General features: G+C 33.3%; 1 protein-coding gene and 2 non-coding genes across 4 annotated transcripts; all 3 read left to right on the top strand.

Moving 5' to 3' along the window:
• The first annotated feature begins 2403 nt into the window (after positions 1-2403).
• LOC135843288 (uncharacterized) lies at positions 2404-7938 on the top strand. Of its 2 annotated transcripts, XM_065361117.1 has the most exons (3): positions 2404-3583; positions 3641-4828; positions 6005-7938. In XM_065361117.1, the coding sequence occupies exons 1-3, from the start codon at positions 2680-2682 to the stop codon at positions 7672-7674; spliced, it is 3762 nt and encodes a 1253-aa protein (XP_065217189.1). In that variant the 5' UTR covers positions 2404-2679; the 3' UTR covers positions 7675-7938. The 2 variants fall into 2 exon arrangements, with proteins under 2 accessions (XP_065217189.1, XP_065217188.1); XM_065361116.1 differs by having other exon boundaries at positions 3641-7938.
• A 14465-nt stretch (positions 7939-22403) lies between these two features.
• LOC135846126 (5S ribosomal RNA) lies at positions 22404-22522 on the top strand. The gene has a single exon (XR_010558904.1). It is a non-coding gene; the product is annotated as a 5S ribosomal RNA (ribosomal RNA).
• Positions 22523-23237: 715 nt separating this feature from the next.
• On the top strand, positions 23238-23356 carry LOC135846138 (5S ribosomal RNA). The gene has a single exon (XR_010558915.1). It is a non-coding gene; the product is annotated as a 5S ribosomal RNA (ribosomal RNA).
• The last annotated feature ends 1785 nt before the right edge of the window (positions 23357-25141 follow it).

The following is a 25141-nucleotide window of genomic DNA, read 5'->3' as shown; positions in this document are numbered from 1 at the left end:
AAATTGTCAGAATCTTTATAAATGTACCTACATTCGACTCACGTCGAAAAACATTGGTTCATAATTTTAATTTCAATTCAACGATAGACCTACATCATCTCTGAAATGAGGAAAAATATCATCGTCGTTTTGTTTGATCTAAAATACATTCCCAACTTGTCTACCTATATGTTTTCTCACACGATTTCTGTAAATTTTCTTATGTATATATCGTCAAATACGAAAGTAAATAGTTACTTTGTTCGGTATCAACATGTGGTTCAATTCACACGATAGTATTTCCTGCAAGTTTGAAAATTTTTCTTTCATGTACATATAATCTCTCGCAACCAGGTGGAATCAGTTGTTTGTCGGTGTCGCAGTCGTCGTCGTCGTCGTCGTATGGTATAGGTACACCTATCGGTGAATTGGAATTTTAAATCAGTATTATGGAAACATACTACAAAACATTCGTCAAGTTTTTCCTCATCCTCATCATAAAGTACATACCTAGATATTCATACGGTGTGTTAATATGAAATTGAACTTCCTCGTTCCTCCCCCCCCCCGGCCTGGAAATCGATTAGCATTACACAGGCGTCGCGTAATTTGCCTAATCTTTTTTTTCGTACGTATTTTCTTTCACTTCTCATGGTGCACGAACTTGGCACATGGTTATGCAATATATCTAACACGTGTGTGTGTGCGTGGCATGGCATGGCGTTGCATAGTGGAGCAAGTGGTACTATATAAGGAGCTCATGGTGACCTGTATTAGGACAATTCTTGAACGGAGCTGAGCGCGACACGAGCATTGTATTATTGGCTTATTCTTCCTCCTGCGCTATGAAAATTTGGCCCATAGTGAAATAATCAATTTAACTCTTGTGCTAGCCTGGATTTTAAAACTTTTTCAGCTCCGAGTTTACCCTAAATTTACTTTCCTTTTTCTTTATTACTCGTATATTTTATTCGAATCAATGATACCTATATCTATGTAGTTGTTTCTCTACGAAGTATTCTGAAAAATACGCTATTGTCATAAACTGAAATTAATTTTATTGGATAATGAATCAATTGTATGAATAGATTTCAGTCATGTTTGTACGAATCGATGTCACATTTTCGAAAACTTGGGGAAAAAATCATGATGGATTTTTAAACATTATGTCAAACTTTGAGAAACTTGTGAAAAAAATGACGAATTACGTATTTCTGATGTTTGGATATTGTGTCAACTTCAATATAGCGTCACGTGACACTGAGATTGATTTTCTGGTAAATTACTGGTGATTTTCTGGTAAATTACTGGTGATTTTCTGGTAAATTACTGGTGATTTTCTGGTAAATTACTGGTAATTTTCTGGTAAATTACTGGTAATTTTCTGGTAAATTACTGGTAATTTTCTGGTAAATTACAGGTAATTTTCTGGTAAATTACAGGTAATTTTCTGGTAAATTACAGGTAATTTTCTGGTAAATTACTGGTAATTTTCTGGTAAATTACTGGTGATTTTCTGGTAAATTACTGGTAATTTTCTGGTAAATTACTGGTAACTTTCTGGTAAATTACGGGTAATTTTGGGTAATTTTCTGGTAAATTACTGGTAATTTTCTGGTAAATTACTGGTAATTTTCTGGTAAATTACTGGTAATTTTCTTGTAAATTACTGGTAATTTTCTTGTAAATTACTGGTAATTTTTTTTTCAATAAATAGAAAATACTGCTGGTTTTCAAGTAAATTACTGGTAATTTCTTGTACAACACTGGTAATTTTCTGGCAAATTCCAGACTTACATAATATATTTCTTCAGAACTTTTTATGCAAAAAGAGGGTTTTTTATGGAACTACGATTTTTTCCATCCAATGTGGCCAATTTCAGTTGATTTTTTTTGCTCGCAATGCATATATATATCATGAAATAACTCAACTACAGTGCCATAAGTAGTCAAAAGAAATCCCGAAATAAAAATATACTCGATTAATTCAACGACGATGATGACGTACAAAAACAATAGTAAAAATATTAATTCGCGAATCCCATCTCGACTTTATGCTAAAATTTGACACGAATACGAAAATAAAATCCCATTTTTATTTTCATTTACGAATCGAAACGAAAGCGAAGATTCATCTATCGGCACGACCTCAACTTTCAACCTTCATTCAAATAAACCTAGAGAGCGCTATTCCGAAAGGGCACTCGATTCGCGAACAATTTCAACTTTCAACCCACAAGAATGATACAATTGTGCACAAAAGTTTTACAAAAATTACGTACAAAATCGACGCGATGCTTTTCCCACGAGGACTTTCTCTCCATCCTGTCTTGTGTATCTTGGCGCGTTTTGATTTTATATACCTAATAAATTTCAACTTTTCACATCCTCTTTCATTATAGGAGGGGAGGGGAGGGGAGGGGTGTCGCGGATTCGCGGTTATTAATTATATTTGGCTATGTTTTTGTTATATTTAAAGTTCGCGATCTCGATAATATTCGGCTGCTAGGTTTGTTATCTTGAAGATTCAAAAGTTTTTGTTATTGTTTTTATTCGAAAATAAATAGAGTACGAAAAGGGTTCGTATTGAAGCGATTAAATCAATCGCCCTTATTGTTGAATTCCTTTTTCGTTATGGTAGCAGGCTGATCCTAAATAATCGTTCGTTTCGTCCTCCGAATTCATTGGTAAATTCCAAAAATGCCGGAAACCAGCGAAAATGCCGAAAAGCTAAAAGCGTTATCCACCCGAAAGTCCAGACTTCGTTCTTCACTGACTAGAAGTATGTCATACGTAAGTGAGAAGCTGGCGACGGCAGATTTTAACGAAGTTAAAGTGAAATTGACAATGGTCGAAGATATATATAAAAATTATCTTGCTTTACTTGACGAATTCGACAACTTCGAAGTTCCGGATCTGGACCCTTTCATAGAAAAATTCGAAGATGACTACATCGCCATTAAAGGTAAATTAGAAAGCAGTATCGAAAAATTCTCTAATAGCAGTGCTGTTCCAGGTTTTAAAAGACAGTGTACAACTGAATCTGGTGGTAGCGGTAGTTGTTGTTCTTCTTCAAAAGCTACGATTAAGTTACCAAAGTTGGAGTTGAAGAAATATGGTGGTAATCTACTTGAATTCGAATCGTTTTGGTCTTCGTTCAACTCAGCTGTACATAATACTGATTTAGAAGCAACTGATAAATTTACGTACTTGAGAAATAACCTGGTAGGCGAAGCTGAATTATTGTTGAAAGGTATGGGTACCACTGCTGCAAACTATCCAATCGCATACGAAATGGTAAAAAAGAAGTTTGGTAATAAAAAGAAATTAATTGATTTATTATACGATAATTTAACGAAAATTCCAAAAAGTAACAAATGGACTAAAAATTTGCGAAATACTTACGATAATATTGAATCGAATTTACATGCTTTAGAAGGTGTAGGTGAAAATATTCAAAACAACACCATACTGTACTCGATGATTATGAAGAAGTTTCCATTTGATATAATTATGAAAGCCGATTTGGATGTTGCAAGTAACGATTTATCCGAATTGAGGCAGAAAGTTGGCGAATTGATATGGAAACAAGAGCAATATTGTGGTACAAATTGGAGTGAGTCATCCGATAATAATCCTAATAAAAAAGATTTTTTCAAAGGTACTACAGAGAGCTTGATAACTGGTGATAGAAAACCGAGTAAAAAATGTATCTATTGCGGTGAAACGTCACATTATTCCGATGAATGCAGCAAAATAACGACATTGGAAGACCGAAGAAAGAAATTGAATGGTCGTTGCATCATTTGTTTGAATCCTGGTCATCTCGCTAAAGACTGTACGGTAAACAAACCATGTGTACATTGTAAGAAACGTCGTAGTCATCATCGTAGTTTATGTATTAAATTATTTTCAAAAGAAGTTAGTAATCCTGAACCAACTGAATCTTTACTAATGAAAGATCAAGAAGGTAACCTGTTAGCAGCCACAATCAACGTTGGTAATGAAAGTCGTGTTCAGAAAGTTACCTCAATTCTGGATAGCGGTTCAAGAAGATCGTACATTACTACGAGGTTGGCTGATAAATTAAAATTGAAGCCTCTTCATTATGAAACGATTAGAATTTCTACGATTTGTTCCGAAGCTCCTCGAGAAATTTCAACCAAGGTCGTTAGTTTAGATATTTTTACAAATGATGGTGAAAAAATAAAAATCACTGCAAATACGATACCTAAAATTATTAATCGAATAAATCACCACGATATTAAGTTAGATTCCAGATTCAAGAAATTCAAGCTCGCTGAAGTTGATAAAAATCTTGTACCTGAACTCCTGATTGGAAATGACTACATGTTCGATTTTATGGTCATGGAAAAAGTAATTATTGATGATTCAACTTCGTTAATCAATTCGAAATTTGGATGGCTGGTTGTTGGTCGAATCGATAAAAACCACGAAACTCCAGTTTTCTTCTCCGAGATTGAAATGGTAGAAAACCTATGGAAATTAGATGCGATTGGGATAGATGATTCAACCTCAGTGGAGGATATTGGCGATGAACTTGCGGTAAAAAGTTTTTATGATAATATAGAATTGATAGATAATCGTTATGAAGTAGCTTGGCCCTGGAAAGAGTACCCTCCTGATTTAAAATCGAACAAAGGGCTCGCCTACGGTCGTTTGAAATCTCAGATGAGAAAATTCGAAAAGAACAAAGAATTATTCGACGAATATGACAAAGTGATCAAATACCAAGAGTCTCAAGGTATTATCGAACGAGTCAACGAATCTATCAACGATAAAGAAGATTTAGTTCATTATCTTCCGCATCACGAAGTTCTGACACCAGGTAAAAGTACCAGTTTACGAGTTGTTTATGACGGTTCTGCAAAATCTCGAAAAATTGATAAAAGCTTAAACGATTGTATTTTTCGTGGTCGTGTTCTTTTGGAAACGTTATGCGGTTTGATTTTGCGCTTAATGTTGAGATGTTTTGTATTAACTTCTGATATTGAAAAAGCATTTTTGCAAATCGGTTTGAAATTACGTGATCGCGATTTTGTTAGATTTATTTGGATAAAAGATTTTAATAAACCGCTAAACTTCGATAATTTGATTATATTTCGCTTTACTAAAATTCCGTTCGGTGTTATTGCTAGTCCGTTTTTGTTAACTTTAACAATAATTTTTCATTTAAATCAATATGATTCGAAGTTCGTTCCGCTATTACTAAGAAGTTTTTATGTGGATAATCTTATCTTGAGTGTCGATTCGGTAGATGAAGCTATTGATCTTTATAATTTTTCAAAATCTTGTTTTAATGATGCTTCGATGAATTTACGTAATTGGGTTACAAATTGTAATGAACTTAAAAATGTTTTAAAACCAGAAGATCGTTTAGATGTATCTGAAATTAGTATTTTAGGGTTAAAATGGAATGTTAAAAATGATACTTTTGTGATTAATCATAAACTCACTAATTCGACTATTATTATTACAAAACGTGAAGTTGTAAAAAAGGTATCCTCGATTTTTGATCCGTTAGGTTTTTTGTGTCCTGTTGTTTTACCAGCTAAATTATTTATTCGATATTTATGGGGCAAAAACTTAGATTGGGATGATGTTTTAGATGAGAAAGATCAAAAGTCGTGGAAAGAATTATTAGATAACTTGAAATGTATTTCGAATGTAGAAATAGATCGGTACGTATTTCGTGGCACTAATGCTTGTAATGATTTTGATTTACATTGTTTCGTTGACGCGTCTCAAAAAGCTTATGCTGCAACTGTTTACGTTAAGAAAAATAATTTAACTCGTCTCGTTTTTGCTAAATCTCGTCTCGCTCCTCGCAATAATTTAACTATTCCAAAGTTAGAATTGTTAGCTATATATATCGGTAGTCAAATCGTGAATTTCGTTAAGAATGAATTTTCTGATGTTAATATCAAAAATATTTATGTATGGTCCGATTCCAAATGTGTATTATCATGGTTATGTTCGAAAAAAGTTTTGCCCAAATTTGTAGAAAGAATTGTGAAGAAAATTGATAAATCGTTCAATTATCGCTACGTTCCATCTGCTGAAAATCCTGCTGATATAGCCAGTCGCGGTGCAGAAGTGCAAGATTTGAATTCGTTCTGGTGGGAAGGCCCCACATGGTTGAAAGAGATGGAAGTTGCTTGGCCAAAGGCAATGAATTTACAATTTGAATCCGAACCTGAACCTGAACCAGAACCAGTACTTATCTCCAATAATACAGCTGTAATTCAGCCTCCTTTTAAAATCGATTGTACTCAATTTAAAACCCTCAACTATCTACTTGATGCAACGTTAAGCTACATGAAAAATGTCAATCCGAATAATATTGTTCAGAAAACCGAAGAAGCTTTCAACCAGTGGATTATGTATATCCAAAACAAAAATTATCCTGATATTTCGCAACCTAATCCGCTTGGTTTAAAACGTGATTCTCAAAATATTATACGTTGTCATGGACGCCTGGTTGAATCATGTCTCGACGATGATGCAAAGTTTCCAATACTTCTACCTGAGAAAGAATACTTCACTCACTTATTAATTGAAAAAATTCATATCGATAACTATCATGTTGGCGTTTCGCATACTCTCTCTGAATTGAGAAAAAATTTCTGGATTCCAAAAGGCAGATCGACGGTGTACTACGTTCTAAAAAAATGTGCTAACTGCAAATACTACGATGGTGGTCCATATAAATATCCTGCAATTCCTCCGTTACCTGAATTTCGTGTAAATCAAAGCAGTCCGTTTTCCTGTTGTGGTATCGACACATTTGGTCCTTTATATGTCAGTGATAACTCAGTCCAGAAAAAAGTATTTGTTAGTATTTTTGTTTGTATGATTACGCGTGCGATTCACTTAGAACTTTTAGAGAATATGACCACTCAAGAATTCCTACTCGCTTTTCGTAATTTTATAGCATTACGCACAATTCCAAAATTCGTAATAAGTGACAACGCGCCACAATTTAAAATAACCAAATCAGCTTTTGAAAATCTTTGGCAACAAATAATTTCTGATAATGATGTAATAGATTTTTGTAAAAATAATTTGATAGAATGGAAACTGTTGCCTGAATATGCCCCGTGGCATGGCGGTTTTTACGAAAGATTAATCGGTATAGTGAAAATGTCGCTAAAGAAAACAATTTTTAATTGTATAATAACAGAAAATCAATTGAGAACCGTGTTGTATGAAGTAACTTCTGTTATTAATTCGCGTCCTATTGTTTACGTAGGTGAAAATGATAGTAATGTATTAACACCTAATGATTTGATGAATACCAAATTCGATTTTATTCCGGATATTGATAATGTTAAAAATATTAAACGTGATGTAATCGTAAATTTATGGAAAAGATCTAACGATATTATTAATCAATTTTGGAACGTTTGGAAATTTCAATATTTAACTAGTCTTCGTGAACGTAATATTAGTATAAAACAAAAGAAAAATGTAGTAGACTTAGTTCCTAAAGTAGGAGATATCGTATTAATTGAAGGTGATAAAAAATTTTGTCCTAGAGGAGAGTGGAAAGTTGGTAAAGTAATTAATGTTAATGTTAGCTCAGACAGTAATGTTAGATCAGCAATCGTTGAAACTAAAAATTCTAAACTTACCCGTCCCATTAACAAATTGTATCCCTTGGAAACATCGTAATTTTTCTCGTTTATACTTATTATTTTAAATTTAAAAATTCGTTTTTTTTTTTTTTTTCGTCGGGAGTGTCGCGGATTCGCGGTTATTAATTATATTTGGCTATGTTTTTGTTATATTTAAAGTTCGCGATCTCGATAATATTCGGCTGCTAGGTTTGTTATCTTGAAGATTCAAAAGTTTTTGTTATTGTTTTTATTCGAAAATAAATAGAGTACGAAAAGGGTTCGTATTGAAGCGATTAAATCAATCGCCCTTATTGTTGAATTCCTTTTTCGTTAAGGGGAGGGGAGGGAGGAGGGGGTGTAATGGATAAAAAAATCCGAAATTCCAGTTTCTCATTTGATAAATGCCAATCGATTGATGTTGAAATAAATCTCTCTCTCTTCAGCCCATCGTCGTTAACGATACACTGAGAAAACTTGCCGGAATTCCATTAGAGAAAAATTTCTCCCAAAGTTAGCCGCGTTTATTGGCGCTTTTATTACTTGAAAACTTCATTAGTATAATTTTTATCGGATTTTCATCGTACAGACGAAAACATCGGGTGGCGAAATAATTCAAATCGGCAAAAAATATAAAAAGGAAGTCATCGTGGATATAGCCTGAGCCTATAATGTAAGAGTACGTTATTCCATAACTATTTTTCTCTCCCTGCAGTCGTTATTTCCATTGTTTAAAACAGTCCAATGGTTAAAAATTACTTTGTCACAGTTTTTTTGTATTATGATATTTTTTTTCTATTTTGTTTCAATGCCAAATGCAAGAAAAAAAGAGGAAAAATTACACACAAAAAAAAACAGAAACACAATAACGATAGATAGGTACTATGTATTATTGTTCTTTTCAAAAAAATCTCTTCCCAAATCATTGAATAGTGATGTCCAATGTATTATTGTTCTTTTCAAAAAAATCTCTTCCCAAATCATTGAATAGTGATGTCCAATGCATACCTACCATGTGAACATTTTTTTTCATAACAAGTGTAATGATGACTTTCGGGGGTTTTCGGAGGGGGGGGGGTATTCGTCCAATCTGCACCAGGCAGTATGGAGGTATATGTTTTCGATATCGCTGAACACAAATATAGCCGTAGTTTTTCAAATTTACCTCATCCATGGCCCTCAGAACCTCCCACATGGGTAAAAGTTCAAAAAATTTGTTCTATTTGGGTTGGGGGCCGTGCATAGGTCTAATAGGAATACATTACTCTCGATCATAACCACCAACCATCTGAAAATGGAGATCATCCCCAAGTAAATGAAATCAGAGACAACAGCGACAATGATACCAATACCAGTTTGACAAGGAGTTCAGATGGCATTTGGCACCACTGTAAGATAATATTCAATGGGTTGAAGAAGATAAAAACTGATGATGAGCTGCTCTCTAAACTACATAGGTACCTGAAATCATCGACGAAGAATTTAAAGAACTGCAGAATTTAAAAGAGAAGTACCAAGCGAAATCAATTGACTGCGAATTGGATAACAACGTTGACCTGGAAGAATGAAATGAATTTCTGCAAATATACAAATATCTTCATAGTCGACTAACTGCCCATCCCACTTCACTAAAAAAAAGAATCAAAATCAACAGACTTTGTCTATTCTACTTCCACAATCTGATCTGCCAAGGTTCAATGGTGTATAAGGCACAGGGATTAACTTCCAAAACATCTTCACAACAGAGCTGTGAGACCAAAACAATTTCAGGATTGGATTTCAGTTTAAAGATTAAAATTTTTCATTTTGGGATTCGTTCTTCAAATTTTTATTTCGGTTTTGGGATTCGATTTGGGATTGAAAAATTTGTTTCGGTTCTGGGTTGAATCGGTTTCGGTATTGGGATTTTCAATTTAACCAATTTCAAGCCCAAATTCACTAATGAACCTTGCAGGGGTCTAAAAAATGGGAGGTTTTGACGTGAAAAATCCAATGGAGTGATTAGTTTAAAGCTTTAAGTGCATATTCTGCTGATTTCGTCGAGTAATTTTTATTGTAATCTGAATGATTTACAATAAATGATGTAAAATGGTACGCTCAGTGGAGTAGTGGGTTGAGCCATGGCTATCTAAACAAGAGGTTGTGGGTTCAAATCCCACTAGAGAACCAGGCGTTAACATGTAATGTATACATTGTAGTGCATTTAACATCTATTACACGTTAAGCTCCAAGCACCAGAACAGCAGAGGCAACAGAAATGCACGCAATCTGTTGCTGGTATCAAAAAGCTGTAACTGGTTGAGCAACTATAGGTAGCAGTGATTATAGAACTCAGGGTTGTAAAAACCCGGGCTAGTGATGTGTGAGCTACTTTGTAGATAGTGTAGAATGCAACGGGAAACTACTAAGTACATACATGAAAGCTCAAAACATCGATTCCCCAGAATAATCGCAGCGGCAATAGGCATTCACCTCACCCTGTTAGGGTACCACAAAAAATGTGATTTCCAATGCCCTGTAAAGGACAAAGAACCACGACGACGACGACGATGTAAAAAGACCATTTTTCAAAATAAAATCACCGACAAAAGGCAAAAATTGAAATCCCAAAGCTGAATCGATTTTGTTTCAGTTCTGGGATTGTTTCTGGTTCAAAATTATATATCAGTTTTGGCCTGGGATTTTTTTAGTTTCAGGATCATGAAAAATTAACGATTTTGGTTTTGGGATTGGTTTTGGGATCAGATTTGAATCGGGATTTAATCAGTTCCAGTTTCTGGATCATTTTGATCCCACAGCTCTGCTTCACAACAATGGTTCTTAAAAACAAAAATATACTTAACCAATCTTGAGAAAAATATTTCGCTACACAATTGCCTCGAAGGTGATGCAAAATATCTTATACCTAAAGGATATCAATATTGCTGAAAACAACTATCTCAGTACCTGGTGCACCTTCAATAAGCATTATAACGATCCATTTCAACAATTCGCTTCTCGCTTGTTAATACTACATAATCACCTTTGATGCTTTGACTATATAATACTGGACTGCTAGCCGAAGTAAAATTGACGATCCCAACATGTCCGCGTTCTATAAGGCTCTGGTTGCATCCTCTCACCGCACTTCAGGGGAATAATTCGTCCTAGTTGCTTACGCTCACTCGGGTGATTCCGCTGAAGTGCGGTAAGACAGGGTGCGAACAGAGCCTTATAACGCCATATAAACGCCATCTATGTTCGCCTCATGGCGTTATCAAATTCACGTGTTATTTAACTGGGTGCTAGCAGTCCAGTATTATATAGTCAAAGCTTTGATGGAACATAAAGCTACTCTTCACCAACTAATCTCAGTCTTCCAGCAGAATTTCACGGCATTCCAAAGTATCGTACAAGAAAATGAACTCGACTCGGTTTCTCAAGTTATGATATCGCTATTTCTAAGGCTACGGACATGACATGAGTGTTGAGTGTCAGTATGAGCATTTTCAAATTTTCATAGCTCGTTTGACGCTCTTGCTAACGCTCAAATATCAAACAAAATTGTAGCATAGAGCATCAGCGCTCAGAAATATTCTAATCAAAACCATCTAACATTAAGATTATGTTTTTTAAATTTTCGCTCAGTGTCTGCACCCTTTACAAATTACATCTTATACATGGCTAAGCTTATTTTTAATTTTGCCTAGAAATACAATATTTAGGTAGTATTTTACCACTAATTAATAATCTGACGTCATATTCGTGTTCAGCACCACCAAAAACATCTTATTTCATGTGTCACACAAACAAAACACTTTTTTATGAACTTTTACCTCATTTGGGGAAGTAGGGGGGCCGCAGATGGGATCCAATCAAAAATCTGACGTCATATTCGTGTCCAGCGTCACCGAAAACATACAATTCGATATATCACATACCCCAGATTATTTTTTTGAAAGTTTTGCCCAAATTGGGGGGAGAAGGTGCTCCTCTTCCATTGGAAGATCTCATCTCGAAAATTGAATATTTCGAAAAAGCATCAAGAGGTACATCTATGGAATTTTTTCAGAATTTTAAATGGTAGCTCCCACTTACAGCGCCATTTTGAAGTTCGAGTGAAATCAGCTTTGAACCTATCTAGGGTTAAAATTTTGAGGGTAGAAGATACCCAGAGTCCCAGATAACGAGTGTAAATCGATGAAAATATAGTACAGGCTTTCTTAAATACAGAACTACAGGACTTGAAAAAATGCATAAATCTACCCGAGCAACGCGTCCGCCTAAAATAAATAGGTCTGCTTTTAAACTACACCAAACACGTAATTTTTTTTGTTACAAATTCCAAAACATAACTCGCATCTTGTGATTTCAACCAGCTGACTAAATCAATACATAAAAAGTCCATCGGAGCCAATATGTCTCCAGCTCTTAACTTACGCTGCTTGAAAATTCGCCTATCCCAGTACCAAAAAAAAAAATACAATTTATTTGGGTTTCTACTTTCATACACAACCCTTTATTTTTTCAAAATACTCCCCAGAATATTGCTTTTTAATAAAACACTCGCGAGTTGTATCTCCTGCTACTCGTATACGAAAAGGAAAAATTGATTTTTAAAAACCGAGATAAAATAGGCTAGATTTTTACAAAGTTGTAAATTGAACTTATTCAGAACAGCGAGGCGTAATTTTTTTTCGGGCTTAATTTCAGTATATTGTGCTCCGCACTAATTTTGTATTCAAGACTGGGTAATTTCGCTCGCTAAAAAATTCTAATTAAAAATATTCCGACGAAACTGCGGCGTGGCGTGGCGCTGGCGACCGCACGAGCTATAAAAACACAGGGTACACCGTACACTATACAAACAAGACCAGCTCTTATCGTCGATGCGAACGACCTAAAAACTAATTAAACATACCGCCGAATCATCGATAAAGCTTTTTTGAAAATTGGAAATCTTTCCGAAACACGAAATCCCAAGATGATTATCAAACGCCGAAAGCAAAATCTACAGCTGGCGAATGAATCCATTGAACCGTCGAACAGCGAGTTGAATGTGTTTGACATTCAATAATGTAGAAAAAAATGTATCCGCGATTATTTTCCAAGATATTGTGTATACAGTTTTCTAGGTACCTACCTACCTACGTTTAACGTTATGGTTATATGGTAGCGTGTACTTGAAAAAGAAAACCAAAAACCAAACCGTATAACCGCTCTAAAGGTTTCATTTTATATAAAAAAAAACTTTCAACATCCCACCTTCCAAAAAAAAAAAAAATGTACAGGATCAAAAGACGAAAAAGGTACCGATGAAAATTCTTTAATGAGGTGGTATCGTGTATTAATAAACGCGAGCATTTTTCTCCACATACACGTCTGTTGTTCGCACAATTTACATTAAAAAAAAAAAAAAAAAAAAAAAAAACACAACAACCGAGTCTGAAAACTTTTAAATAAACAAGACATTTCATCGCAAGTAAGCAGATAAATTAATTTGTTACACGTACCTATACCCACGTAAAATGCAAATCACCTCACCCCCTCCCCCCTCAACCCACTCCTCTCCCTCTTGTAAGAAAATTTTAAACCGTGCCTCGGAATGCAGTTAAATTCACCGTAAACTTAATTTGCCATCCGGAAAGTTCATGTGTGAAAAATCCAACTTTTGTATCCACTCAGTCATTTAATTCGCGCCTTAATTCGAGTAGTATGGTATGGTAGTGTGTAAGCTTTTTCATCGTCCTTTTCAGTTTTCACGAATAAACGAGTTAACTTTGATACATTATATTTGGGTGAAAGTTCAAGTTGAATATTTTTTGATATATTATAACGTTTTAGGTACTATAGTACGTGCTAGATTGTGTACTTCTCTGTTATGCTACGAGTAGTAGTACGTTACCTCCCGAAGGCTTTGTTCGCCTTGCGCCTTGCAGTACTTTTGTTTATTCAGCCAAAACTTTCTATAATACCTTATCACAAACCAAAATAATAGATTGTATTATAACTTGTAAGTATATAAGTAATACGGTTTCTGTAGCGTAATTAACTTATATTTTTGTACGCTGGACTTTTGAGTGTTTTGAATCGAGTTCCAGTCAAATAGATACGTTTTTTGATCGCGATACACTGGGATGGTTTTATAGTCTTTGGGGGGTTGACTCGATAGCATGAGATGATTTATTGAATAATGGGTTTGCATCCATTACAATTACATAGATATCCTCATCACTTACTTGAGTATACTGAGTTGATACATTTGAAAATTGAAATGAAGATCGGCCAAGTAGAGAAAAGCTCACTTTTCGTGAAATGAAGAGTTTCAGAGACTTTGAAGAGAAAAATCTAAAAAAAAAAAAAAAAAAAAAAATGAAAATTTGAATCCATCGATCTCAAATAAGTCGAATCGACATTTATTATTATACCTTATTTTTATAAGTTTTCAAAATATTGACAAAAAAACCAAGTTTTTTTTTTAAATAAAAAAGAAAGGCTTTCTGGAAATTTTGACCAAAAAAAAATGTTTACATATTTCTGCAATTTTGGAAAAAACAAGACTTGGCAATTTTTATTTAAAAAAACCGAAATTTTTTGACAATTGTGATGGAAAAATTATCACTTTTTACGGTTTTATCAAGAGAGTAAAACTTTTCGTAATTTTGGCAAAAAATTAAGATCCCAGTTGACCACATGCTAGCAAAAAGCTAGCGTTTTATTCGCGTTTTGATAAGTTGCTAGCAATTTACTCGCTTTTTGTGGCCAGCAATAATTATCTTGCTAAAAGTAAGCGATTTTCTTGCAGTTTTTCGCTAGCAAATTCAATTCTAGCAATTTTTGAGCTGTTTTCCAGCGACTCTCAGCTAGCTTTTACTTCACTTTAACTTGCTCGCCTTATGCTAGCGTATTACTGGCGGATACTTGCTCGCAATTCTATGCTAGGACAGTTCAAGCAATATTCTCGCATATCTCAGCTAGCTTTTACTTCACTTCATACATGCTCGCCTGATGCTAGCGTATCACTGATGGATACTTGCTTGCAATTCTATGCCAAGAAAGTTCAAGCAATATTCTCGCATATCTCAGCTAGCTTTTGCCTCACTCTATACCTGCTCGCTTAATGCCAGCGTATCACTGACTAATATGTACCTGCTCACAGTTTTATGATAGGAAACTTCAGGTAATATTCTTGCATCTCTGAGCTAGCATTTACTTAGCCATCTGGCTCTAGAAAAATGTAAGCATATCTCTTATAGTTTCTGCATCTGGTGACTTGGCGTTTTCTTTGTAGTCAAATGATAGGAACGTGCTACCAGATCTTACGCATTTCTCACCAATAAACCTTTTTCTGCGTTATTTATTGTAGCAAAATGCGAGCAAGTATCTTTTCCATCCCTCAGCGCGCATACAAAAATCATTAAAAATATTCCTGCATATGACAATAGGAGTAATTGCACCCCCCCCCCCCGGCCGATCTTCCGGGGCAAATTTTTTCTTAAAGGGGACAACAAAATTTCATCCAATGGACATGGAAAGCTGTAGTTTACTCTACACTCCAATTTTAACACCCTCTGAAGACGACTTCAGGTGGGTTCAAGTCATTTTAGAGCCTCCAGTAGGCTTTTGAAACTTGAAATTCCCACAACATTAATTTATCAATTGGAGTTGGCAAGCTGAAATTTACTTCGCAGGTTTCAAATGGTTTTGAAACTTCCAGCTACTTTTAGGAAATTCCAATTTTCCAAAAAACGCCATACAACCTTCGAAAATTCGCTGGAGGCTCCAAAACGACTTGAAATCCACAAGCAGTCGACTTCGTAGCGTATTAAAATCAGTTTGCAGAATGAATTTCGACTCTCCATCTCAATTTGACGAAATTTTGTGAAAATTTAAAGTTTCAAAAATCTGCTGGAGGCTTCAGGAATTTTCAAAGAGTCGCTGGAGGCTCCAAAACGACTTGAAATTCACCTGAAGTACTTCGTAGCGTATTGAAATTAGTTTTCAGAATAAATTTGAGCTTTACAACTTCAATTTGAGTTTCAAAAATCTGCTGGAGGCTCCAGAACTGCTCAAAACAAGTTGAAACCGTTTCCCATCGATTTGGCATGTCGAAAATAGGGTATATCCCAAATTTCAGGTTTCTTGGTCAATTTGGTAAAATTTTGATTTTTTCTCACATTTTGGCCAAAATTTGATTTTTGAAAATTCACCAAAAATCGAAAAAGGTACTTTACCACTTGAAATTTTGACAGGTGATGAATTTTTGCATGATCTTTCGATCTACGTTTGTAAGGTTTGAAAAATTTTGTGCACGTCCTATGTTGAAACGCGAAATCTGCGATTTCGGTTGACCTTTCAATCAAAATTGCCGCCATTTTGTAAGTAAGGCCAATTTTTTTTCAGCAAGTTTGCTTTAAAATGTTCCTTAGGATGTCACCATTAAAGAAAAAGTTGTCCCGGAAGATCGGCAGGGGGTGCAATTACTCCCATTGCCGTGGACTAAAATGTTGTTCAAATGTTTTTGAAATTTTTCATTTTCATGGTTTGTTTGATACTTCATTTTCAAATTTTAAATTTTGACAATTTTTCTATTTAAAAAAAAAACTTCATTTTTTATTTAATAAAGAGATTTTTCAACCTAAGCGCTAGCATAATGCTAGCGAATTGCTAGCGTCGATCTCTCTCATGGTATAGTTTGCTACTCTTAGATAAAGTGTGTCATCAAGTTGAATATAAGCTCAAGGTGGTATCTTGTTGAAAAGTAAGAAAAGTGACATCACTCTTCTTGTACTATCCCAAGATGCTAGCGTTATGCTAGCTCTGAGCTGGGACAGTCGCCTAATTTTTGGAATTTCCTGGAAAACTACCACCTGTTAAAGGTAAACACCCAGAATTTTTAAAAATTAATTAAAAGTAACTACTTTACTGTTCAAAGTTTTTCTATGCTAGCAAAATGCTAGCTTCTTGCTAGCATAATTTGCGCTAGCGTAAATGGTGCCGGAATATGAGACACTTTTTGCAAAAATTGCTAGCAAATCAGTCGCGATTTAGTCGCATGTACGTAGCAGAATGCAGAGCAAAGTGCCAACAAAATGCTAGCTTTGTGCTAGCTTTGTGCCAGCTACGTGCTAGCTATTTGTGCGCAATTCTGCTACTCTAATGCGACCTAATCGCAACTGATTTGCTAGCATTTTTTTAAAAAAGTGTCTCAAATTCCGGCACCATTTGCGCTAGCGTAAAATTTGCTAGCTTTTTGCTAGCGTGTGGTCAACTGGGATTTTTAATAGGTAATAAATAGGTACTGAAGATCTACTTCTTTTTGCAATTTTGCAATTCTGACGAGAAAAAACAGATTCTTTAGACAAAAAATACTATATGATGCATTTTTTTGTTTGTATCATTTCTAATTTAAAAAAAAAAAAAAAAAAAAAAAAAACTGTTTTACTTAAGTATGTGGAAAAAAAGTAAAACGTAGGTACTGAAAAATGTCCATCAAAAAAAGTTCTGTAATTTTGGCAAAAAGTAAAGCCTTACAATAAAGTATTTTCTAAAAATTAACAAAACATGGTCATTTTCAGATTTTTTTTCACAAAACAGTAAAATTTTATGATTATTTTGGTAAAAAAAAACTGATTTTTTTTACCATTTTGATCTGAAAAAATTATTTTCTGAGGCAAAAAACAAGAACTTTTTGGAAATTTTAATAAAAAAGGGTTTTTTGTAATTTTGAAAAAAAGCGAGACTTTTTGGCAATTTTAAATACAAAACAAAAATAAAAAACCGAGACTTGTTGACAATTTTGATGAAAAAGTGTGCCCTTTTTTTTACAGATCAATAAGAGAGTAGAATTTTTTGTAATTTTGGCAACAAAAATAAGATTTTTTATTTTGATAATAAGATTCATTTTTTATTGTGTGCATCAAATTAGAACAAGAAATAAAACCGGGTTTTTTGTGACAAAAAAGTTGAGATTTTTTGGAAGTTTTGACCGAAAAAAAAGTTTTTCCTGCAATTTTAACAAAAGGCAAGATTTATTTGTCAATTTTGATTGAAAAAAAACGAGGTTTTTTGTCACTTTTGGTGGCCTTTTTTTACAGTTTTAAAAAAAAGTATAATTTTTTGTGATTTTGGCAAAAAAATCAAAATGTTTTAGTAATTATGATTAATTTTTTTTTCTGCATCAAATTCTGAAACTGTGTTTAAGTAAGACTTTCTGGAATTCTGAACCAAGAAAGGTTTTTCTAGAATTTTGACAAAATGCAAGACTTATTCGTATAATTTTGATTTTAAAAAAAAAGAGATTTTTTGATAATTATTTTTTTTTTTTTTTTTTTTTTTTTTGGGTGTTTGTAATTACTTGATTATTACACCCGTCCTATGAGATTTAAATCGAGTTGGTAAGGTCAAGTTTTTTAATTAGGTCTAAGAATTTTTTAATTTCGGAAGGGTCGTCTGGTATGAATAGGGATCTTTCATCTATTTGTAGGGACAGTCTGTGCTGATGTAAGGAGGGACATTGAAATAGTAAGTGTTGGACAGATATAAGTTCTGACAGGCAGAACTGACATGTGGGTTTTGGGGCCTTTTCATAAAGGTGATTATGTGTGATTTTTGTGTGGCCAATTCTCAGTCTGGTTATAATGATTTCTTCAAGTCTGTTTAAGTGGGAGAGGTTTTTCCAAGGATGGACTAATTTTTTATGTTGAAAGAGCTTGTTTGTGGTTTGGAGGGACCAAAAGTTTTGCCATTTCTTAAGTGTGCTTTGGGTGAAGATAGATTTGAGGTCGTCAGCTGTGATAAATATAAGGGGAGAAAGGATGGTGGCAGATTTTGCATTAATATCTACAATTTCATTTCCTAAGATTCCAACGTGGCTGGGTACATACATAAACTGTATGAAGAAGTTTGAATTTTGTAAATCAAATAGAGTTTTATGAATATTTTGAATTAGAAGGTGATCGGAAAAAAGATTTTGGATAGCAGTTAGTGAGCTGAGGGAATCACTTTGAATTAAGAAGGACTTATTTTCTGATTCATAAGTGAGTATGTCACAGAGACAGTGGAAAATAGCTGTGAGTTCGGCAGTGTAGATTGAAGAACAGTTATGGATTTTAAAATTTGAAATTCCATCATTTATAGAGTATGCATATCCTGTGTGAAGTGTTGGTATTTTTGATTCATCTGTAAAGCAAAGATTGAATTTTTTGTATTCTGATAAGAGTTCAAGATAGTTCTGTTTTGTTACTAATGGAGAGTGGCTATTTTTTGGGTAGTTGATAAGCTGTAGGTTGACTTGAAGAGGTTTTAGAAGCCAAGGGGGGTATAATATTGGTTTCTGGATGAGAGTTTTTGGATTGATTTGAAGATCATTCAACATTGTGATGAAATTAGAAATGGGTCCTTCTATATAATCAAAATGTTGGGGGTTGGGCAGAAAAATAGGTAAGTACTTTTTTTAAAATCAAAATTTCCAGGAAGGCCTACTTTTTTGCCTCAAAAAATCAAGTTTTATTTTCGTCAAAATTGCAAAAAAAATCGATTTTTTACCAATAAAGTACCTATTATAAAATCTTGCTTTTTGGTAAAAAAAAATGATGCAAACAAAAAAATTTATTATCAAAAAATCGTCACTTTTTTCTCACAATTAGGTACTTTTTTGTTGCAAAAAAAACAATCAAAAATGAATCAAAAGGAACGAGATTTTTTGGAAATTTTGATTTTAAAAATTAAAACTCTTTTACTGCAGTTTTAACGAAAGAGTAGAATTTTTTGCAATTTTGGCAAAAAAAGTACATACATCCGAGTAACATTTTTTCGCAATTCTGACGAAAAAACATGATTTTTTGAAAATCTTGACACAAAAGTCATTTTTACAATTTTAGCAAAAGAGTACAATTTTTTAATAATGTTTGTAAAAAAAAAAAAAAAAAAACTTAAAGATAATGAAAAACAAACGTTGTTTTGCAACTTCGAAAAACAAATACTGATTTTTTGCTACAAAAAATTTCTAGAAATATAAACCAGAAATTTTTTTTGAAATTGTGACAAAAAATTAAAATTTTCCAATTTCAAAAATTTTTTTTGACAATTTCCACTGGTTTTTCTAACAAGAAACCAGGATTTTTAAATTTTGACAAAAAAATAAGGTTTCGTGAGAAGTTTAACCAATACAAAAAAGGGAACTTTTGATTCATGCAGTGGAGGGAGGGGGAGGGGGTTGAGAATTGTCCAAGAATTTGAAAATCAGTGCTTCGTTAATTTTTCAACATTTTACACAGCTTCGCTGACTTTTTTGCTCAAAAAGGATTGTAGTATTTTGTTCAACTGATAAATCAAATAGTATCTGTGATCTGAGCAAAAATTATTGTGATTGCCTATAGGTAATTTTGATTTTGAAGCACACAACCCCCCTTTCCCAACCTAGTTTTAGAACTAAAACAATCAACTCCTCGATCTAGAGAAATTCTCAAAAATAAAAACTATAAGGACATGTTCGCTGTTTTCCAAATCCTTCTATCCGAATTAGGTCCATATGAGAATAAAATTATTCTCCAATTATTCTCCTCGCACAAATTTTCAACTTTTACAATACCTGCATCAAATATCCCATTCTTTTTTTTTTTAGCCAAAATGGACCAATTTAGAAATCTAGAACAATAAAATCCATTTTTAAAAAATGATTCTGCAGCATAAAAATAAGGGCTCGAAGAAGGGGGCAGGGCATTTCTGTGGATACTAAAATGTAATAATTATTCTATGGATTCTGTGATAATTTATTTAAAATCTTGGCATTCTTCCCCCCCCCCATTTCTTCCTTATTACTATAATAATAAATATAATGTACCTAACCTTGTAACTCATTATGATCACTGGGAAGGCGTGGCAAGGGAAAAAATTCCAAACACAAAGTCACTTCACGTGTATGAAAATCAATAATCTAAAACTCAGTGATGATAATTTTTTTCACTTCAAGGGGACAGGACCACACGTGAGTTCTTTTCTCAACACATTATAATTATGTAAGTATTTAAACAACAATAACGTACAATTACGAGTACCTAGTCGCCTTCTCTTCTACGAAATACATTTTGAAAAAAAGAAGTGCTAATAAAGTTGCCTACTCGGGACGTCGCGCCGTGTACTATACGGAAATTTTCCAGCGAAAGTGTAGCTTTTTCTTATATTACGACGATGAGCTTTCCAATGGAACATTTTAAAGCTAAATTTTAAGCTTGTGGAAATTTATAGCTCGAAACTTCCTCTAAACGTCGTACTAATTTTCGAGTTATTTTGTTATAATGTAGGTAGAGTAGATGCTCGTTTTATTAGCCCATTTCCAAGTGAATTTTCCATTCACGTTATGTCTTCTCGTGAGATGCTTTTATTCCATCTTATATTACGGTAGGTAGGTATATGGTGAACTTAGGTAATATAGGTAGCTTATTTTTAGACATTGGAGTATCAGCAGAACATGTAAGTAGGTATCTTAAAGGTAGGTATTCACAGTGTCGAAGTAAATGAGTAGTATTTTGGTGTTTTAAATATTTTGGGTTCGAATTTTTTTTTATGAAGTGAATGGAAAATCGTACCTAGGTTAAGTATCTATCCTTGAAGTTAAGGATCAAATGCGTATGAAGTTTTTGTATTTTTATGCTTCAGGTGGTGGAGCAATTATAAAAATTTACCAATAAATTTAAACACATTTTTTTTAAAAAAAGAGAAAGATGGACCTTTAGGATACATACATAAGGAATTAAGGAATTTTAATTCTCAAAAATTCACATTTTTTCAATATTTGGACTAATTTTAGGGTGTGATTTAATACCACGACAAAAAAGGGCGTCAGCACGACAAGCATAGGCACTTTCACGCCAGAAAAATCATTTCCACGACTAAATTGGAAATTCACGACAATAAAGAGCTTACCCCGACATAAAAGGTACTCCAACGACAAAATAATGTATCAAACGACGAATTAAAAAATTCACGACATTTAATTACTTTCCACTGCTATATAAGGCAATGCACGACAAAATTTTTCTATCAAAAACAGGCATTTCACCGACAGAAATAAACGTTTCAAAATATTAAAATGATACCAAAAAAACGAAGTAGGTATGTAAAAAATTGTTCTTTATAGAAGTAATGTTTTGTGGACTTTGATGGATGACCCCCTTTGTTTTTTGACCTCAGGTACGAAGCGAAAGGGGGCTAAGGAGAGACAGTTTGCCCCCCTCCGGTTCCGCGAAAGTAGGAAAAACTTGGGAAATTGTGAGAAATTCAAAAAAGTTAGGAAAATATAAAAATTCCAACAATATTTTAGTTTCAGTTTTCAAAAATTCAAATTTTTTACAATCATGAATTTAATTATCGTTTATTTGCCGACAAAATCGCCGATCTATCCTCAAAATTCTCATTTTCCCCCTAAGATTTTGCCCTCGCTTCGCTTAGGTCAATTTGGTTCTCTTCTACTGAGTCACAATTTCACTCAAATTTTTTTGAAAGAAACCCTCAGTTGATTATTTGTTAAAATTTGTACAAAATATAAACGTAATTGAACTGATAATGTTCTGTCGTGTATGAAATTATTTTGTCGTGAATACTGCTTATCTCGTTATTAAATCGTAGTCGTTCGTAAATACTTTATTGTCGGGCGTCATCTGGCGTGGAACTTCATAATTTTTCGTCGTTCATTCATCTTTTATGAACGAAAAAATGCTTGTCGTGATGACGCCCTTTTTCGTCGTGCAAAAAATATTTCCCCCTAATTTTATAGACTTGAAACGTTAGAAAATGGTAGTTATACTCGCCAACGTTCATACCATGCTGAACACACCGGTTCTCGTCCGATCACCGAAGTTAAGCAGCATCGGGCCAGGTTAGTACTTGGATGGGTGACCGCCTGGGAAAACCTGGTAACGTTGGCTCAATTTTTTTTCATCAATGAATCGATTTTTTTTAAATTTTTATTCCTCAACATGAATTTTTAGTTTGAATTTTCTCATTTTACGAGACCATAATTATTTTTAGAGACGAATAACTAAAAAATGTTGATAAAATCTTCCATAATTATTAAATACTTAAGTAGGTTTTAATTTTCTTTAATCAAATCATCAATGCTTTATCTTTCTTACGAAGATGTGATTAATTCATAATTTCTGTTTTAAACTTTCACTTCTCATGAAAATACATCTCATTTGAGGCAAATCTTGTTCCTCAAATTGGAAAAATATTCCATAAAAATTGTACATGACTAATGTATTTATTTCAAATTATTTTTTTTTTCAAACTGTTACTCTTCTAGTACCTGTTGGTAAAATTTTTTAAGCCCTGCTCGACCTCAATTGAACATATTTTTCACATATTCCCTTGAGAGTTTTTACAAAATCTTACCCAAGCCATGATTAGAATTAGTAAAGTAAACTGTAAAGCTTCTTTTTACACAGACTCCAGTCCAGTTAACGATTCATTTTGGGATAATAAATATAATAATACCCAAAGGAATTGATGAATTAAAAATATACTTTTCTCGATAGAAGAGAAAGGAGCACATTTGGTCACATAAAATGACCCCTAATGCCCAAATCTTCGAATTTGAATAAATTTTACTACTTATTACGTTAAAAAAAGGCATTCACTTTCGCCAACGTTCATACCATGCTGAATACACCGGTTCTTGTCCGATCACCGAAGTTAAGCAGCATCGGGCTAGGTTAGTACTTGGATGGGTGACCGCCTGGGAAAACCTAGTAACGTTGGCTCACTTTTTTTTCACCCATGAATCGATTTTTTTTTGATTTTTGTTTCTTTGAATCAACTTTTTTGATTGAATTTTCTTATTTTACGTGACTTTGATCATTTTTAGATCTGAATAATGGAAAATTTTACGAAAAATACGTCGTATGAAGGTATTTTTCATTTAAAATCGTCGGATATTTTCGCTCTATAGAGCTGTAAAATCAATTTTATGATTTTATTCTTAGTCTATAGGCAATATACATCGGATAATTTGGCCATGATAAACATTTTTTCCCCTCTCCTTTTTCAAAAAGGTTCTAATTGAATATACCATTTTCTCAATAAATCCTACGAACAAAATTTTTAGACAAAAGTTGTTTCTTCACACCTCCTTTACAATTTCAGTTCTTAAAAAAGTCTCACTTGAGACAACTCTCGTACCTCAAATTGAAAAAACCACGTCTTGACGTCATCAAAAATTATAAAAACTATAATATTCTTTTGATTTATGATGAAATGTTCCATTATTTTATACAGAGTTATTTTTCGTCATACTTAAAAATAAATGTTCAAGAAAATCAATTTTTTTTCTCAAAAAAATCTCAAGTCATTAGTATTGGTAAATTTTTTTACTCTCCAACTTCTTCAAGTGTTAATACAAAATTTGAAAAAAAGGGCTTTCGTTTTGGATTTTTAAAATTTCAGGTTTCAAATTTTTCTAGTTTTAATTTCAGTTCCAGTTTTCATTTTTTATTTCAGTTTTAGTTTTCTCAATTTTTGTAAAATTATTTTTAAAAATGTCTGCTTTCGTCACTTGGATGGATCCTCCTCCTCCGCCCCCCCCCTCCCCAAAAAAAGTTGTAAGATTTTGACCAAACTCGATAAAGATTTTCATTTTGAGTTGAAAAAGTCACTTTGGTAAAAATTTCAGTTTTAGAGGTCACCATGGAGAGGAGACATGGGAGAAGGGTCCTCAAAGAAGAGGAATTTTTGAAAAAATCCAATTTTTTTGCTCTAGCACCCATCACCCGACCTGTTTTTCAAAGAAATGATCCACTTCCAAAAAAAACAAAAAATTTAAAAAAACTCATTTTTGAGTAAATTTGTGTTTTGATTTTTTTTTCTTTTGGAATATTCGAAAGATATCATTTTTGAAACGGGGGGAATATTTTGGAATGCAGTGGTGCCAACTTTCAGCTCAAATATTATTACAAATTTCAAGAAACTGAAAAAAATTGTAAAATTTTTGATTATTTTTCTAGTTTTAACCTTTGCTTAAAATATCTATTTTAAAATGAAAATCATTTGTGGATAAATTCGTGTTTTGTTTTTTTTTTCTTTTGAAATATTTCTCATTAATTAAGCCAAAACACCGAAAGATATTATTCCTGAAACTATGGAAATATTTTGGAATGCAGAGTGGTGCCAATTTTCAGCTCATTATTGCAAATTTCGAAAAAACTGTGAAGTTTTTGATTATTTTTCTAGATGTAATTTTAGCTCAAAATATCTATTTTAAAAAAAAAATCATTTTTGGGTAATTTTGTGTTTTGATTTTTTTTTCTTTTGGAATATTTCGCATTAATTCAGCCAAAACATCGAATGATATCATTTCTGAAACTGGGGAAATATTTTGGAATGCAGAATAGTGCCAAATTTTCAGCTCATTGCAAATTTCAAAAAAACTGAAAAAAATTGTGAAGTTTTTGATTATTTTTCTGGATTTCATTTTTGCTCAAAATATCCATTTAAAAAAATCATTTTTGGGTAATTTTATGTTTTGATTTTTTTTTATTTTGGAATATTTC

Source organism: Planococcus citri, chromosome 4 (assembly GCF_950023065.1).
Source record: "Planococcus citri chromosome 4, ihPlaCitr1.1, whole genome shotgun sequence".
In the NCBI taxonomy this organism is placed as follows: Eukaryota; Metazoa; Arthropoda; class Insecta; order Hemiptera; family Pseudococcidae; genus Planococcus; species Planococcus citri.
This window is presented reverse-complemented; position numbering and strand designations above follow the sequence as displayed.

Excerpts from the sequence above, each read along its gene's own strand:
- LOC135843288 (XM_065361116.1), top strand. The coding sequence starts at position 2,680 with ATGCCGGAAACCAGCGAAAATGCCGAAAAGCTAAAAGCGTTATCCACC. Across the intron at positions 3,584-3,640 it reads GAAACAAGAGCAATATTGTG|GTACTACAGAGAGCTTGATA; the intron begins GTACAAATTGGA and ends ATTTTTTCAAAG.